This window comes from Oreochromis aureus, linkage group 18, assembly GCF_013358895.1.
Source record: "Oreochromis aureus strain Israel breed Guangdong linkage group 18, ZZ_aureus, whole genome shotgun sequence".
NCBI lineage: Eukaryota > Metazoa > Chordata > Actinopteri > Cichliformes > Cichlidae > Oreochromis > Oreochromis aureus.
The window spans coordinates 14,094,864-14,111,120 of NC_052959.1; the positions used below are offsets into that span (position 1 = coordinate 14,094,864).

A 16,257-nucleotide genomic window follows, 5' to 3' on the forward strand; every position below is an offset into this window, starting at 1 on the left:
GGATATATTTAGTGGTGATTTTGGCACGGCTGGTGTAAATCTAGTTGAGGAAGGACGAAGTTATTGTACTGTGTTCTACATTAAAATCAGTCCAGCTCTTTTCTCTAGTACAAATATTTTTAATTGAATTGCTGAATTTATTGTAATTTCTAACGCCCTACTGCTGAGTGCGGAGTGAGATATTTTATCTGGTTGAATAAAGGATAAATAAAAGTGACTTTGCCCAAATCTGATTGCTGTTTCTATGTTGTGTCATGTCAATTATGTTTGACAAATTATATGTCAACCAGTTATTTTCAACACTTTAAATAAGGCAATTCCCAATAAATATCAAGAAACAGCAATACAATAGCTTGAGTACCCCCCCCCTCCCCCCCACACACTTCCCTCAGGGACTTTTTGTGTGAGTTCATCAGAATGAAAAGCAATGTAATCCAAGAAGACCACGTTGAATGGCAATGATTTCTGTGGAAATCAGGTCATTAGAGATTTGTACTTAGCACTTTGTAATCAGTTCCATGTAAATGGGCAAATAAGAGTAAGTAGAGTAGAGTGTTCTTTGGGGTAGAGGTGGTCCAGAGGCTTATGTAGAAAGGCAGTGTGAGGTTGTTTAGAGTGCAGGGATCCAGGCCATGAGCAAAGAACACATCTACTATTCTTTTGTGCTTTGCAAGATCAACAGGCAAATGTGTCCCTCTGCTGTTAAGTTGCTGAACTGGTTACAGCCGCCTGCTGCCAGGATGCTCGACTCACCATTATCCATCACCCTTCTCGCCAAGTCGGATCATTGTAGATATCCAGCTTTAGACAAACAAGGCTTTAAAAAAACTAATACAGTTTAGTGCTTTATTACTTTAGTCATAAAACTGAGGCCTGGGATTGTGTGTTACATAAATATGAAAGCAGGGAAGTTCAGCATCTTCTGACCGAGATCCACAGAGCAGCAACACAGTTCTCAACCCCTGACACAAACAGAGAAAGTAGAAAGAAATCCAAGTGCTTAATACAAATAAAACATTGATATTGCATTATTAATGTAGCTGGAACACAGAGTCTAAGTTCTGGATTCGGTGAAATCTAACTCCTACAGACTAAACTATAAAATAAAATAAATTGTGGCGTTTCTCTATGACAATTTGATTCTTGGCATTTTTACAGATCATGCAGATAAAAGTCTGACCCTTTAGAAGTCGTTCAGAAACACAGCAGTTCTTTACACAGCTGTGGCCTGGCTGAGTCTCCTGTGCTGGTGCAGCAGCAGCAGCATTACTGTGTCTGAGATCTCTCTGTACCTGATCCCATACAGGTAAGGAGCAAATACCCTGGGAAGCAACATAAAAACACACATATTGACTGTGGAGACCCACACGCGAACATCCTGAGGTATGTCTTTCCTGTCTATTAGAACGAGCTCCAGGGTAAAAAGGAAGCCGGGGGCAAAGTAGAGCAGTAGCAGAACCCCGTGGGCCAGCAGGGTGACCCTGGCCCTGGAGAAGCGGCTATGCCAGATTCCCTGTGTCCTCGTTATCATGTACAGGCGAATGTAGCAGTAAGAAATGAGCAGTGAACACATGAGTGCAGCTACGAAGAAGTAGATGTAGATCCCAGTCACGTTCCTGTCCTGAATGAATCCAAGGGAGATGAGGACCAGACACACGGGTAGCTTTTCATGGGAGTTCCCACTCGCTATGTGTGTCTTGATCATCACTGTGAAAGGGTATATGGCTGCTAACACCCACACCCCCACCAGTATGCAGTAGGTGCGGGGAGGTGGAATAACGTCACGGTAACGGAGAGGCCAGCGAACAGCAGCATAGGTGTCGACCACCATGAGCGTGACCGTGTAAACGGCACAGCAGTAGCTGGTGACGGTGAGAGCTGTGACCAGCTCACAACCCAACCATTGCATTGGCGCTCTCAAGGCGTTACAAATCACCGTGACCAGGTTGAGTAGGACCAAAAACAGGTCGGCCACCAGGATGTTGGCCAATAGCAGGTAACGTGTCTCCTGGCGCAGGGCACGGGAAAGGAAAATGCTTACCAGGAGAACAGGGCTGGCCAGCAAGGTGGCAAGAGTGAGGACTATTGTGGGGATGGAAAACAAATCCAGGTGCCACTTCTGCATAATCTCCACCCACTCCTGCGTGATGTTTGAAATTGGTATCGGTGATGTCATTGCACCTGTGAGTCACGGAGGAAGTGCAGATGGCGACACAGGTGTGTTTTATGAGCCCAGTCCCTACTTTCTCCAGCCAAGTCCTGTGAAAGAAAAACACCATAAATCATTGTCCACAGCGCACTACAGTTAAAAGTGGGATACACCCCCACGCTAATCCACCCAGCGAATTTGAACTGGATGAGCAGGTAAGAAACTGTAAAAATCACCTGTAACTAAATGCAAATATGGTTCGAGTCTCTACTTGAATAAGCAAACTATATGTTATATTTATGCATTTGCGTAAAAGCTGGAATTTGCAAATTTTCACACAAGCAGCAAAGAGCAAATGTGATCTCTACATGAATAATATCTCTGTGTGTGTTTAATACAATGATAACCTTGTTAGGCTGCAGGCTGGAAAAAAACAAAAACAAAACAAAAAAACCCAGTAATGTCTAATGCTTTAATGCGCCGGCTTTTTAACATGCAATTTTCATTTTACAGTCCAGTCAAATTGTTTTAGTCTACTTAATTAAAATGAGCAGCCAGAAGCTTGTTGCCAGAATTCGAATATGAACAAATATTCAACAATGGACCCTGAACATCTACTTCTCTTCATGTGAAATCTCACAAATCAGGTGCACATCATGATTCACTCATCAAAAAATAAATAAAAATAACTAAGCTGAATACCACAACCGTGATAACCACGTTCCCAACCAAAATTTGTACTCACTGAACAAAAAGAGCAAAACTAAACCCAGAAATGACTACATAAACGTATTTATTGACAAATTATCGATTGAACAAAGTTGAGTGATCTTACCTGAGGCTCAAAAATGGAAAAACCTGCCTGTGGTGTGCATCCGTTAATGCTCAAATAAATAAAACGGTGCTCTGCAGCACTCATCTCACTGGACAGCTCTTTCTGAATGTACTCTTTGTTGACTCAGAGAGATAATATAGGGGCTGCAGAGAGCTACAAACACTCAGCTGTCACATAGTAACAAGGTGGAGCTCCCCACACCGTAGCTTTTAAAGTGTTTTCTGCCCAGTAAATCTGATTGGTTTTCAAGAATTTATTTGACTTTATTCGAAAACTCACTTAAAGGGATTGGCAGTCATCTCCTGTTTTCAATGCGACTCACAAGTCAAGCTTCTGAAATTAATTTAATTTATGCCCTCAATGAAGGAAAGTCAAAAATATTATTGACACTTTGACAAAAAGATTATGTGGGAGACATTTTTCCTCACCCAAAGTTAGAACTGACCCACAGTCTCTCACCAACGTCCTCATGTCTTACATCCTGATGAAACCACTAACATAAACCACAACAAAAGGCTCTTCCTGTGTTCCCATGGGTGGTTTAGATGATAATCTAGGGAACTTCCCTAAAAAGCAAAAAACAAAGACTGGTTCAACAAGCAGTCACTTCTTTCTCCTTTTCTCATATCCACTTTTTGCTTCTCTATCGTCATCATCGTCTACATCTTCATCGTCGTCCTCATCGTCACTATCAGGTTCAGTCCTGCCCTGCTGCAGCTCCTCTTCCTGCCACTCCCTGGCTGCCAGTCTTTTAAACACGTCGTACTCCTCTGCTGATGCCTGGGCGACGTGCGCGAGGAAGGTGTCCTGGTCAACATTAAGGATGCTGTCCAGATTGGGGTTGATGATCGTCGTCTGTCCTTTCTTGTCCGGGGTTTCATAGAGGCCCCGTCGCTCCAAGAAAGTGTGTCGACAGCGGACCTCATCCAGACTGTAACGAAACAGTCGGCACTTCACCATCTCCGCCTGTTTGACACCCATTCTGAAGTAGACGTACTGTGGAGAGAGGAGGTAAAATGTGCTGTTACAAAGAAACAGACACAACAAAACTTCGGGAATACTAGCTGTTATTCGGAAGGAGCAGCGCACCAACTATGTATTTTAAAATACAGCCCATATCAGACTTCTTATAGACTGAGCAGTTCTCTAGTGAACTGCAGAAGAAACCCTGATAGAAACCATGTTTGTTCCTTTCTGTAGCGAGGTGTGAGTCAACAGTTAAATTTCTTTCACGCACAGTTTCAGATTTAGTCTCCACACTCATTAGTTTATCTTCATTACAGTAGAAAGTATGGAAATCTGACGGTGTTTGAAGTCAGCACTTACGCCTAGCCACGCCAGGGTTTTAACAATGAAGCGTGTAGAGTGAAAAGTGAAAACAAAAACTATGATGTTGTAGTGATATTGAGGACACATGCTGGTACATTTGGTCAACACAGTTAGTACACAGTTTGACAACAGCTTTAAGTGGACAACATATAAAAGTGTGGACACAGGAGATACTCCTATTCTGAAACTCTGAGCTGATCTTAAGGATGGTGTGCTTTCATGTGGGGAAGTGCAATGCGGATGCACACTGTCCCACTCTGCACTGTACAAAGAGAACTGCAGAAGTGCTTGCAGGATTATAAAATGCAGATCTGAAAAAAATTATATATACACAAATAACATTCAGTCTATTATTACTGGAATGGAGCTACTGAGTATCTGCCCACTGTGCTTATCATCTTTTATAACTTATTCAAAACAACTAGGAATTCACATTTGCATCATTTATGTAAAGAATATGGTAACCATTGATTGTTATACATTTGAATACACAGAACCCAAGTATAAGGTCTGTTTGGCCAGGTCTGTTTGACAATCCAAACCAAAACCTAACAAAAAGCAGCAAACACGATTCACTTGCTCACCTGAAACTTGTACTCCAGCTGATCCAAGTTCTCCAGCACCACTGCTGGACAATCTCTGATGATGTCTGTGACCTGCTGGGAAGTAAACAGGCACTTCTCTTTGAGAAACATCACCACATTTTTGACCCTCTTCAAAGGCACAGTCAGAATCCTGGGGTAATGGGCCACCACCCTCTGAAGGCTGCCTACGGAGAAATAGATTAAAATGCGGGTTTCATATATTTTCAGTAAATTTATGCTTGATCTAATGTAGAAAAAAAACTGCGCAAAGGCAACACTTTACCTTCAACTAAGCCCATTTTCCGCAGGTTGCTTATGCGCTGCTGCAGCTGCGCCTCTTTGGTGGTGTAAAGTTCAGGACATTTCTCCAGGCACTTCTTCACACTGGACGGGTTGAGGCCCAAGACAAACAGAGCTGTGAGGGTTGGTAGGATGTGTTTGGCAGAATCTCCTCTTCTGACATTGGCCAGAGACTCGTATATCTGCTCTGCCTGACTCTCTGTGAAGCCCATATCAATGAAAGAGCGCAGGGACAGCTCAGTGACCGGAATCCCACTCGGAGGATTCAAGTCTTGATTGTGCTGCGTTGCCTGGTTGGTAGAGGAACAACACCATCTGGACTGGCGGTAGTATCTCCCAAACTGACGCGGACACAGTGTAGAGATGGTGGCATTTCTCACAGCCAACCGTAGTACCTGTGGAAAAATACACGCCTTTAAAAACCCTCACAGACAGCAGCGGTAGAGGGGGCAGAAAATATGCTAACAAACTCCACCGTTATCATTAGCTCAAGTTAGCAGACGTGAAGGTTATAAATGTCAGTCTTTTCTTTCTTTTTTTTTTTTTTTTTTTACTAAGGGGTCCATTGAGTTAAAAGTCTTGCACCTTTAATTATTTCTGTTTCGAGGAAAAAGATACTAAATCCTCATAGTTTGTATATATACTTCACCTGATTCACAGCAACACGGGTTCCCATGCTTCTCCGTTATCGAAATATTTCCGTCCTCCAACTTAAAGAGTACAAAGGTTCCGCTATGTGTGTATATATCAATGACTGTAGAAAACAGTTTTTTCTACAGTCTTTGGTATATATTCGGCTAATCAAATATGATGGTGTGACCATGATTTAGAAATCTTATAAGACAGACATTTTCCTAATTAAATTACCTGCGTCGTGCCAAAAAGTGATTCTCGATGTTTTTTTTAAGTGTCTAATATCTTTGTTTCTATCTGTAAATAGACCGCAGTCATTAGGGTTTACATATAAAATAAAGAAATGAGTTGTTTTAGCCTTATGACTCTGCGTGATTGTACTAATAAATTCAGTGCTTTTTGGAAACACATTTTTAACCTCAATGACACTTTCAAAAGTCACTTTACCAGAAACTAATTGCAGCTTGTGCACTGTGCCTCAAAGTTGCTTGATATAATTCGTGATTGATGTATTTGACAGATTGTATTTCAAGAATCATCAAGTTAACAGTCTAAATAGAGACTTTAGGGCACTTTTTGGCAGTGCTTTCCTGCCCTGAGTAATGATATGGTGCTTATGGTGCTCAATTCATGTTATCAGTGTCACGAGTTAATCATTTTCAATTACAAAACATATTTTCAGATGAGAATCAGCATGGTGAATGCAATCAGGATACATAAAAAAAGTAAAGTCTGGGCTTTTTTAATGGTTCAGTGTTATTATAAGGACTTTTCAGGAACTCATATCTTCACAAATACACAGTGAAAATAAATGTTCAACTTTATTGGAATAGCTGACAGTCTGTAGCTAGTGTAATGTACTCATGATGAAATATTTGCAGTACCACCCTGCTCTCTACTTTGAAATAACGTGAAAGTCTGTGAAGGAAATGGCAGCCTGTAAATAACAGCAGCTGTTAATCTGGCAGCTTTAACACCAGCTGGGAACCTGATAAATGTGTCCCCAACAAGTACTGCAGTCATTTAGTGTTTTGGATACAAATTTAAGTAGCAGTTACCTGATTTAAGAGAACATGCTTGTGGCAATACATTTATTGATGTATAAAAATAAATAGATAAATATCAGATATTCTTACACTTTTAATTAAAATATACAAGAATAAAACAATGAATATAAATTGCCCATTATTTAAAAAAAAAAAAAGCTGGATCAAGAGTTTCTTTAACTTTAATGAGTTTGTGTGATTTCTCTGAGGTAACAGCTTATAGTTATTGTGTTTTTGTAGTAAAGCTGGGTGATACTTTAAACTGTCACAATTTCTTTTTGCTGCTTTAATTTTTCATCAAACTGCAGAAAATAAATAAAACAGATTACATCCTGAACACAGAAACAAGCACAGTGTGACTGACCCATGATTAAGTCAGAAGTCTGTTTCTCTCATATTTAGTCCCGGCAGCAGCGTCCCATTGTTGAGACACACTTCATTTTTCTTCAACATTCATATCTTTGTTCAGTGACTCGAGATAAAATAGGTGATTTGACAGTTCGCATGAAGGCTTCACTTTGTTTAAGCAGAGTCTTTAATCCTCAACGAGGTACTTATGCAGCTCCGATTTCAGGGCTGCAATCTCCAACCTCTCATCCTCATCTTCCTCCTCGTCATCCTCAGGCAGAGTGTCATCCCCACCGTCTGAAAATGAGCTCTGCCCGATGTACGCCTTAGGACTGGATTCTTGGTGCTGCGGTAAACCTGATAAAAAGATCAGAGGCCCCAGTATATTAAAACATAGCTAACGACTGTCAGTTTAATTTACAGGTTCTCAAACTGTGGTGCAGGTGGAAAAGGAAAAATATGAAGTTAAACTAAGTTGAATTTCTGTTACATTTCAAGGGGAAAAAAATATCAAAGTGGCCTGATGCTTATGTACTTATTTTATTGTTGCAGAGTGATGAGTATTAAGAGGTGTAAGGGATAAACTGTTTCCACCTCCTGAGGTGGGGAATATCAGAAAAAGTCTGACACCTACTAGTCCAACAGTACCATTTAAGAGTACTCACAGCAGCTCAGATTTTCAGGAACAACCTCTACCCAGGTGTACTCTGATAGAGAAATGGGCTGGCTGATCCAGGACTGCAGCAGCAGCTGGTCTAAAGTCATTCTGTGAGTTGGGTTAGGGTCAAGCAGCCCATGTAATACATCATCCAGCTCTGAGAGAATACACAGAAAAACTTCAGAATCTGATTGGACAAAATCTTCTCTATAAACTCAAAGGATCATATTTTGTGAAATCACAAGCGGCGGCTGTGTACCTGGAGAGAGATGATACGGGGGATTTAGTTTGGCATCCAGGATCTCACCCACGTCACAAAAGGGATTCTCGCTGAAAAGCAACGTGTAGAGCAAAACCCCCAAAGACCACATCTCCAGCTCTGGACCCTCATAGCTACAAAAAGAAGCCCACTTATGAGAGAAGCTTATAATTATTAGCAAGTTAATTCAGTGCTGATGGTGTATTCTCAAAATTGAATACTCTAGAGCTCAATTTATGAGTTCAATGGGTCATAAATGTAATCTAGGACTGTAAAAATAACTTTTAACTAGACTCTGCATGCAGATTCAATAATTTAAGTGACTTCTTTAAACATAAGGATGCTATTTAACCTACAAGTTTAATAAAATACATTTAAAAAAAAAAGAAAAAAAGAGAATTAACAGATATTGTATACTCACGGATTTCCCTGTAGCACCTCTGGGGAGCAGTACTCAAGGGTGCCACAGAAATGATAAAAGAGCTTCCCAGGAGTCATTATAGCAGCAGAGCCAAAGTCTATCAGTCGGATGTGAAAACATGTGTCGATTATGATGTTCTCATCTTTTATGTCCCTGTGAAGGATGTTCTTGGTCCTCAGATAGAAGACAGCTGCCACAATCTGGGAAGAGACAGAAGCTGCATTTTAACAAGGAACAAATCAACACTTCATGTCACATTTATGAGCCCACTCTCCTGACACGGTTGTATTGTTCTGCCTGTGCGTGTACCTGTCTGAATATGTAGCTGGCAAGGGGCTCATCGAGCCTCGGCTGCATGTCTATAAACTCGAAAAGGTCCAAACCGTCTCCGTGTTTCTCCATCACCATCTGAAAGTAACTCCCATTCTCAAACACCTCCAGCACCTGGTGACACCAACACAGGTGTATGATGTTAAGCAACACAGTTCACGATTAAAAACACATTATTTTGGAAACTTGCGACAGGGTCATGTGATGCAAACCACATGGCGACCTTAACGATGTTATGGTGCGTCACTCGGGTCAGTATGGCGATCTCCTGGCTCACTCGCCCTAACATTGGGTCGTCTACCCAGCAGTCGCTCACTATTCTGGTCTTGCTGATGAACTTCACAATCACCTGTAGGTTTTTAAAATAGGTCATAATATCATCCTCTGAAAAAAAAAAACACTAAACAAAAAAACTACATATACAAACAACAACAACAAAAACCCCCCCCAAATATTTTTCTTACTTCTTGCCCATCGCAGCGCCTTTCTGCCTTCCAGACAAATCCAAAGGCTCCTTTACCAACAGCTTTGATCGGCTTGTACTCTTCTTCAAACTGTCCATCACAGGCTTTAGACTGCTCGAGGTCCATGGTGGAGCGCAATGCTTCCCCCTGACTGGCCTCACCAATCCTCTTCATGAAGAAACGAGTAAATGATCACCAAGTTAAAAGCACAACTGCCTCTAATGAAGTTTAAATTAAAATATAAATAAGATAAAAACCATGCTTTATTGACCTAGACTTAAGATCATTACAGCCACTGACCTCTCCTAGACTGCCTGCTGTTTGGTCATGCAGTGATTGATCAGTTTGTGACAACGCCCCCTGCTGGCTGAGTCTGCACATCCACACGCAGAAAATGGAGCTTCCGTCTGGGAGGTTAGTCCCACACACATCACACAGCACATCTGCACACAAGGAGAGAAAAATACTTGTTGCTTTGCATTTGATTTTTAGGAGGAATCTAAAGTACAGTAAAGAGTTTAACACCAACCTATTCTTGTGCCGTCTCTGTGGTATCCACTTCCTTCAAATCGCCCCTCCACTATACGTGTGGCATCTGAGGACTGGTTGTGTCCATACACCTTCTGTTTCTTGGGAGTTGATGTGGCAGGCATATCTGTCAGTGACTGAATCCCAGTATTCACTTGTTCACAGCCCTCTTGGCCCTTTCCTTGATGAATTGCAGAGACAGCTTCCCAGTGAACCTGCTCATCCTTATGCTTTTCAAGTTTTTCAGCTGATTTGTTTCTGGCCTCCACAGCAGCAACGTCCCCAGGCTCATTGGGCTCCGCTTCTTGGTCAGACAGCACCATGCATGGGGAGGGAGTCCGCAGGAGCTCAGCCGTATCACACGATGCCACAGAGTGTTGGTTGTCATTGTTGCCTCCTCCGCCACTGAGCAGCTCTATATTACCACCCAGGTCTAGCTCTGCTAGGGCCCGGGTAACCAGATCACCATTGCTGTTTAGGTCCAGAAAGACACTGGCTGAGTCCACTGCTTGGGCTGGATCAGAACCACCGTGGCCAGCAAAATTTTCACAGAAGCCAGAAGAAGACCTAGGAAATTAGAAAAAGCAAAACATTGTTACATGAATACATGAAAAATATATTTGTAAAGGAAGGAAACGTCTAAAGCTGAAATAAGCAAAGAAATGAATAAATGTTTGACAGTGGAATCAAATACTGTATTAAAAACACAGAGAAACACATCCAGGTGTTAGTATAGCAAATGATATGTGAAATGAATGTTTCTAGTTTTCTTTGAAGTCTAACTAAACAAAAAAGGAGACATGCTCAATTGAAAAAGGCTTACACAGTCGAAAAAGGTGCTGACCCACTGAAGACGCCAAAAATATCAATGAGACAGCATTTCTAAGCTACAGGCTGAAACTTGTCTGTTTCTTCCTGCCATTGTGCAATATTTTAAAGTATGATATACGTAACTGCGAGCGCTGACATTCTCATTAGCATCTTTAGATTCTTTGAAGTTTCAACCAGGCACGTCAGACGCTTTCAGGGCCTCATTTTACCCACATACTGAAAAATATCTCCCCTCACCGGCTCTCCATTGAGATGACCTCAAAGCTCGATTCCTCAAAAACAGAGGCAGATGAACGGTGATCTTTTCCTACATCAGGAGGTTTGTCATTGATCTTATCAACAGCATGTCCATTCCCAGCAGGACAGTCTAGAGAAGAAGAAGAACATTCATTGTACATTGTATTTATAGCTGAGCTCCATTTATGTAAAGAAAACATCAGCAGAGCTACGTCACACCTGGGATATTCTCAGGGACGGGTTCATCTTTTTTCTGAACCTCACTGCCCGGCTGCTGTTCTCTCTTTTGGCGCGATGGTTCAGTGGGAACAGAGCGGGAGGTGTCGTCATCTGGAAGTTCCACCCAGGTAAATGTCTTGAGGAGTGCCTGAGTAGTATCCACACTGTCTAGCTGGCTACTGCATGGTGCTACCTGAGCTGCTTCTTCCATCAGCTCTGCAGTGTTATTGGCCCTGAGGAAAGACGGGCTGTTTCAATCCAATTCTTTTCTTTCCATGCCAACTTGGATCACACAAGAAAGCTACAGGCAAACTGCAACGGCAAAATATTTACTGAAAATGTATCTGAAGTGTCTCCTAGGAAATCAAAATGTACACGCAAAAACATGTTCTGGATCAATGTTGTGGATGCCTTGCTTTTTGGGGATGGAGCATGCTGCAAGTATAAAACACAAAGCACTTCACCTTACAAGCACTGGTAATAGCATATACAAGAACAAATGCCTCAACTCTCAGCTCATTTGTCCCTGCAGTTACATTTTTATTGAGTGAATAAGTCTTTGCCTGTTTATTTCCCCCACAGGCTTAAGATTTAGGACTTATGCAAGTTTCTATCTGCATGCTGTAAACCATAAATGCTTAACTTAAATAAAAGCTCAGTACTGAAATACATCTTATGTATAAAAGGTTGGTAAACAATAATAATCAGTTGGAACAACTTAACGATGTATTACTATTTCTTCACATTCTAAATAAGAGGCACTATATTAGAAATTTCTACTTTTTTTATTTATTTATTTTTAAATACCAGGCATGCTGTGACATTATTTGTCCAACAGATGGCAAACGAGAGGACTTTTAACACACTTAACCCACACTGAGATGTTCCAGCATCGCAATCATTCATGAATCAATCATGACTGTGAAATTCGGGGGAAATATTCCAGTCACCAAAACTTTACGAGTCTAATTCAGATAAAAGCTTTAGGGGGGAAAACAACAACAACAACAGAAAGGACAGAAACGATGAACAGTCACAGCTAATCCAACAGGGGAAAATGTAATTAGTGTTTCAGTGTCTATTGAGTAGTTGGAGACACAGTGAGACCATCAGGCTTGACCAGTGAGGTGGAGTGCTTCCAGATTTACTGCAAAGCACATTAAATATACATGCAGCCTGCGGCTTTAAGGCACCTGATTGTCGCGACAGTCTGTCCAGCATTTCAGAGTACACAAACTCATTCAGTTTAAAGTCTACAGTGAATTTGAATATCTGCTAGCATAAAACCTCCTGTCAGAATTAATCACCATCATATCCAAGGCTACTAAAAGCCTCGGATATGACTTACCAGATAAAGTCATTGATACACATTAAAATCACGGAGCCTGTGAGCTGGATTATTTTAATGTGCCCGCGTACTTACGTAACCACACGTGTTGAGGTGACTGCAGGAGGGGAGAGGGCAGACAGAGCGCTGCCCTGTTTATCCAGCATCGTGCTGGTGCCAGTGAAGATCCTGCCTCTCCCTGCTGAAGTCCTTTCCAGAGCTGCTCGGTGCACCATGGCCATGTCTCCTGCCACCAGGGAGGATGGGTCTAAAGTTGAAATAAGAAACTATTAAGTGGTGCACAGTGCAAACAAATAATACTGCATGACAGGTAAAAATAAGTACCTTACATATTCCAACACTCACCATATTTTCCTGATATCCTCGATGCTGCTGGACTTTTAGGGGCCTCTGCATGAGAATCAGAGAAGGATCTGGCCTTTCTGTCCGAGTCCGACATCCACCCATAGAAACCGGGCATCAGGAAAGTGATGTTCTATAGATAACAAAACAGCAATATCTATGAGGATTGGATGGTCCTCAGTCCAAACATCCACGTTCAGTGGTCACATTGGCTGACCTTCCCCAGCAGCTCGTCCTTGCTGTAGCCAAACAGACTGAGGGCCAGGTGGCTGTGGATGCTGATGATAGAACCATCAGTGCGGAGCAGAAGGAGACCGCTGACAGGAGCAAACACCCAAACTGTTCCAAAGTATTCTAGGGCTGGGCTGACAGTGCTGTCCACATTGACGTCTGTGAAAGTCCAAGTGTATGTTCAAAGTGCACAATTAGTTAAAGAAAGCAGAAATCATATATGAAAGCAGACGACATATATGATTGATTCTATTATAGTATTGTCAAAATGTTTTCTTTTTTTCTGGGGGGGGGGTTATCAGTGAATTTATTGCCTTAAAACACAAAGATCAGACTTGAGGATACTAATCATAAGGTGTTCACTATAGTGGACACAGAAATGGCATGAAAAAGGGCACTAACATTAAAGCTGCCTGAAAGCGGTCAATGCAAGCACCATATCTGATCTGTAAAGGCCATATTAGTATATTTCCAACTTTAAATTGTCCAGGAAAAGCCCCAAAATGTAAAACCTACACCTCTATTGGACTGCAAGAAGTTTAAATGTTAATTGGAGTGTACAGCACACCACAGTGTGGGTGCATAACCGACACACCCACTGGGTGCACAACAGTGAGTGTGTTTTTAATCTATTGGTCATACCTTTGTCCTAGAATTTAAGCCAACTACCTGATGAGGATGACATTTCAAGGCTGTCATTGAGGTATATGTAGCCAGTCCCATTAAGCTGGTGTTGGGGTTTCCCACACTGCACCGCCCCTTGAAGTTTAACACACAGCGGGACTGCTGCACCTTCTCTGCTTCTACCACACACTCGCTGAACCCTCAGCATCTGAAAGCAGATAGAAAAAAAATTGTACTACAGAAACATTTAAAAAGAGATATAATTTTCTTTTTATCCATGCCACCAAAATGTCAGAGGAGCACATTGATAAAAAGGGTCTCGGAAGCAGAGGTTAAAATTGCGAGTTTTCCTTAGCTGAGCAGAACAGTTCAAAAGTGTGCTTACTTTGGGCAGTGCATGACTGCGGAGGGGGATTTGTAAAGAGGGGATTAGCTCCTTCACAAAAACTCCTTTTAACTCCTCGGGATGATGGTATCCATGGAGATGGGCAAATGCCAAATCAGAGGTTAGGATTCTGCCCTGAAAGTGACAAATGTACACGTCTATGGCTAGACATTATCTTACATTTGTAAAAGAATGCTAAATAAGGGTGTACTTACATCTCTTGAGAAGGACAAAAAGGAAGACACCCTTTCTACATTTTCAATCATGAGAAGGAGGTGCTCTTCATTCTGTGACTGTCTGTAGGTGTACACTGACACTGGCACCTCTCCAGATAAAGTCAGGGCATCCACCTGCCAAAAAACAAACAAATAAAGAAACCCCCCCCCCCAAAAAAAAACAAATGAAATGAATAAATCTATGGTGGACATGAAAGAAATCTGACTCAATGGCTCATGCTGTTTTAAGTAATTTCATACCACTTTTCCAGACGCTGCTGCAACAGTCCCATCAACTAGTGGAAAATCCTCTTCCAGTGCTTCTTCCAGGACCTGACTGGTTTTCTTTAAGAGGGAGGGCAGCGTTTTTCCAATCAGCTCTTCAGTTGTGCACTCAAACAGCTTGCAGGCTTGTTCATTTGCTGACAAAACCTGAAATTAAAACAAGTAAATAAATAATAAAGTCAGCAGTTCATACAGTTGAAATGCTGGTTATCCTGTGCTGCAAAGCAACCTCTCCCCACATTAAGTCAACAAGACAGTACCTTTTTAGTTTTATGGTTGACAGTTAGAATGACTTTGTTTGGGTTGAAGGCAGAGGGATACCCCGGCAGGCCAAAGTCACCAGACATTAGCTGACTGAAGAGCATCTCCTCTCTCTCTGACATAGTAGACAAGTGTGGCAAGGAACCAGCTTGGGAAGAAGGAAGCAAACTACACATCTGGCGGTTTTTTGTGGCCACAGAAGATCCAATGTCAAAATGATCACCTTTAGGAAAAAGTGGTGTTATAAGCTGATTTAAATACCATTTATTCCCTTAGTTTAAGAATACAAGCCAATCAAAACCGTCAGTGATGGGGGTGGGGGCATCATATCAAAACTGACTGGATATGAATTTATTAGCGCAGCATTTCTGTTGGTTACAATCAACACAGCTGAAATTTACCTGTCAGGGAAGCAGGATCATAACGACGCTGCAAGGCTAAAAGCCTCTCCTTGTACAGAGGTCTGCGAGTACACGGGTAAGACCTGTTCAGGTCAAACTCATCTTCCAGGTGACCAGACGAGAAGTCGGGAACCACACAAATAGTTTGTCCTTTAACAACGAGGCTTCCGGAAGCCGCAAGACGATTCTCAGTTGACAGCGACATTGTTGCTGTTATGTAGCTCGCGTTGATAACAGCTGACTCATGTATAAATGACAGAGAATCAATGGTTGCAGCAATACAGTTTAATATCACAGGCTAACTTGGCAGTTTATGCAACAGGACATGTTTTATTGATAATATCTACGCTGCTCAGATACTGCAGCATTCAAGACTCACCTCAGCTCGTTTCCTAGTTGTTAGGCACGGCTGTTTGAGTTGATGCCAGTTGACAAGGTAACGTTACCTGCACTGTGGCTAACTAGCCATTTGCTAACTTGCTACTGCAAGTTAGCAATGAAATTGTTAGCGCTGCTAACAATTTCACTGCTGCACGGTCAGTTCTGATTTGTGTTGAATTACCGACGTTTGCTATACCCGGAGTCGACGTTAGCATCCAAGCAAGTCAGCCTCGGTTAAAAGAACATTTTATTAACGTGATATTATTTCGCTGAATGCGACAATGTCTTTTGTAAACCGCGGGCTTCAAGCGTCAGTGGAGTAGACGATTTCATGACGTCCTCTGGAGCCAATCAAACGTCCAGGTACGAACCAGGAAAAGTTCATTGGATAATTAACCCGGAACAGCCCGCCTTTGTTACCATGGCAGCACAGTCACGGAAAAATAATTACTGCTGCACTCAAGTGGTTGTGAATAATCGAAAAAAAGGCTTCACGTAAACGGTCATATATATATATATATATATATATATATATATATATATAGATAGATATAGATAGATAGCATAGATAGATAGATAGATAGATAGATAGATAGTGGCTTCCCTCCTCTGA

General features: G+C 41.8%; 3 protein-coding genes across 3 annotated transcripts; all 3 read right to left on the reverse strand.

The window, feature by feature from the left end:
- Positions 1 to 832: 832 nt before the first annotated feature.
- Positions 833 to 2,474, reverse strand: LOC116323421 (probable G-protein coupled receptor 148). Its single transcript, XM_031743758.2, has one exon. It carries the CDS (start codon positions 2,174 to 2,176, stop codon positions 1,214 to 1,216), a length of 963 nt encoding a protein of 320 aa, XP_031599618.2. The 5' UTR covers positions 2,177 to 2,474; the 3' UTR covers positions 833 to 1,213.
- A 133-nt stretch (positions 2,475 to 2,607) lies between these two features.
- Positions 2,608 to 5,938, reverse strand: mterf4 (mitochondrial transcription termination factor 4). Its single transcript, XM_031743757.2, has 4 exons — positions 5,847 to 5,938; positions 5,181 to 5,592; positions 4,898 to 5,082; positions 2,608 to 3,980 (listed from the first exon to the last, which is right to left on the reverse strand). The coding sequence occupies exons 1-4, from the start codon at positions 5,871 to 5,873 to the stop codon at positions 3,588 to 3,590; spliced, it is 1,017 nt and encodes a 338-aa protein (XP_031599617.2). The 5' UTR covers positions 5,874 to 5,938; the 3' UTR covers positions 2,608 to 3,587.
- Positions 5,939 to 6,556: 618 nt separating this feature from the next.
- On the reverse strand, positions 6,557 to 15,971 carry pask (PAS domain containing serine/threonine kinase). The gene is made up of 21 exons (XM_031743760.2): positions 15,643 to 15,971; positions 15,264 to 15,500; positions 14,862 to 15,085; positions 14,578 to 14,748; positions 14,317 to 14,451; positions 14,102 to 14,236; positions 13,762 to 13,924; positions 13,079 to 13,251; positions 12,865 to 12,994; positions 12,595 to 12,766; positions 11,172 to 11,404; positions 10,953 to 11,082; positions 9,886 to 10,451; positions 9,657 to 9,799; positions 9,357 to 9,524; positions 9,116 to 9,241; positions 8,872 to 9,006; positions 8,563 to 8,762; positions 8,142 to 8,275; positions 7,890 to 8,039; positions 6,557 to 7,581 (listed from the first exon to the last, which is right to left on the reverse strand). The coding sequence occupies exons 2-21, from the start codon at positions 15,466 to 15,468 to the stop codon at positions 7,412 to 7,414; spliced, it is 3,663 nt and encodes a 1,220-aa protein (XP_031599620.2). The 5' UTR covers positions 15,469 to 15,500; positions 15,643 to 15,971; the 3' UTR covers positions 6,557 to 7,411.
- Positions 15,972 to 16,257: the final 286 nt, after the last annotated feature.

Excerpts from the sequence above, each read along its gene's own strand:
- LOC116323421 (XM_031743758.2), bottom strand. The coding sequence starts at position 2,176 with ATGACATCACCGATACCAATTTCAAACATCACGCAGGAGTGGGTGGAG.
- mterf4 (XM_031743757.2), bottom strand. The coding sequence starts at position 5,873 with ATGGGAACCCGTGTTGCTGTGAATCAG. Across the intron at positions 5,593-5,846 it reads CCCGTGTTGCTGTGAATCAG|GTACTACGGTTGGCTGTGAG; the intron begins GTGAAGTATATA and ends ATTTTTCCACAG. Across the intron at positions 5,083-5,180 it reads GAAAATGGGCTTAGTTGAAG|GCAGCCTTCAGAGGGTGGTG; the intron begins GTAAAGTGTTGC and ends ATTTCTCCGTAG.
- pask (XM_031743760.2), bottom strand. The coding sequence starts at position 15,468 with ATGTCGCTGTCAACTGAGAATCGTCTTGCGGCTTCCGGAAGCCTCGTT. Across the intron at positions 9,800-9,885 it reads CAGAGACGGCACAAGAATAG|ATGTGCTGTGTGATGTGTGT; the intron begins GTTGGTGTTAAA and ends CCTTGTGTGCAG. Across the intron at positions 9,525-9,656 it reads CAGCAGGCAGTCTAGGAGAG|AGGATTGGTGAGGCCAGTCA; the intron begins GTCAGTGGCTGT and ends TTCTTCATGAAG.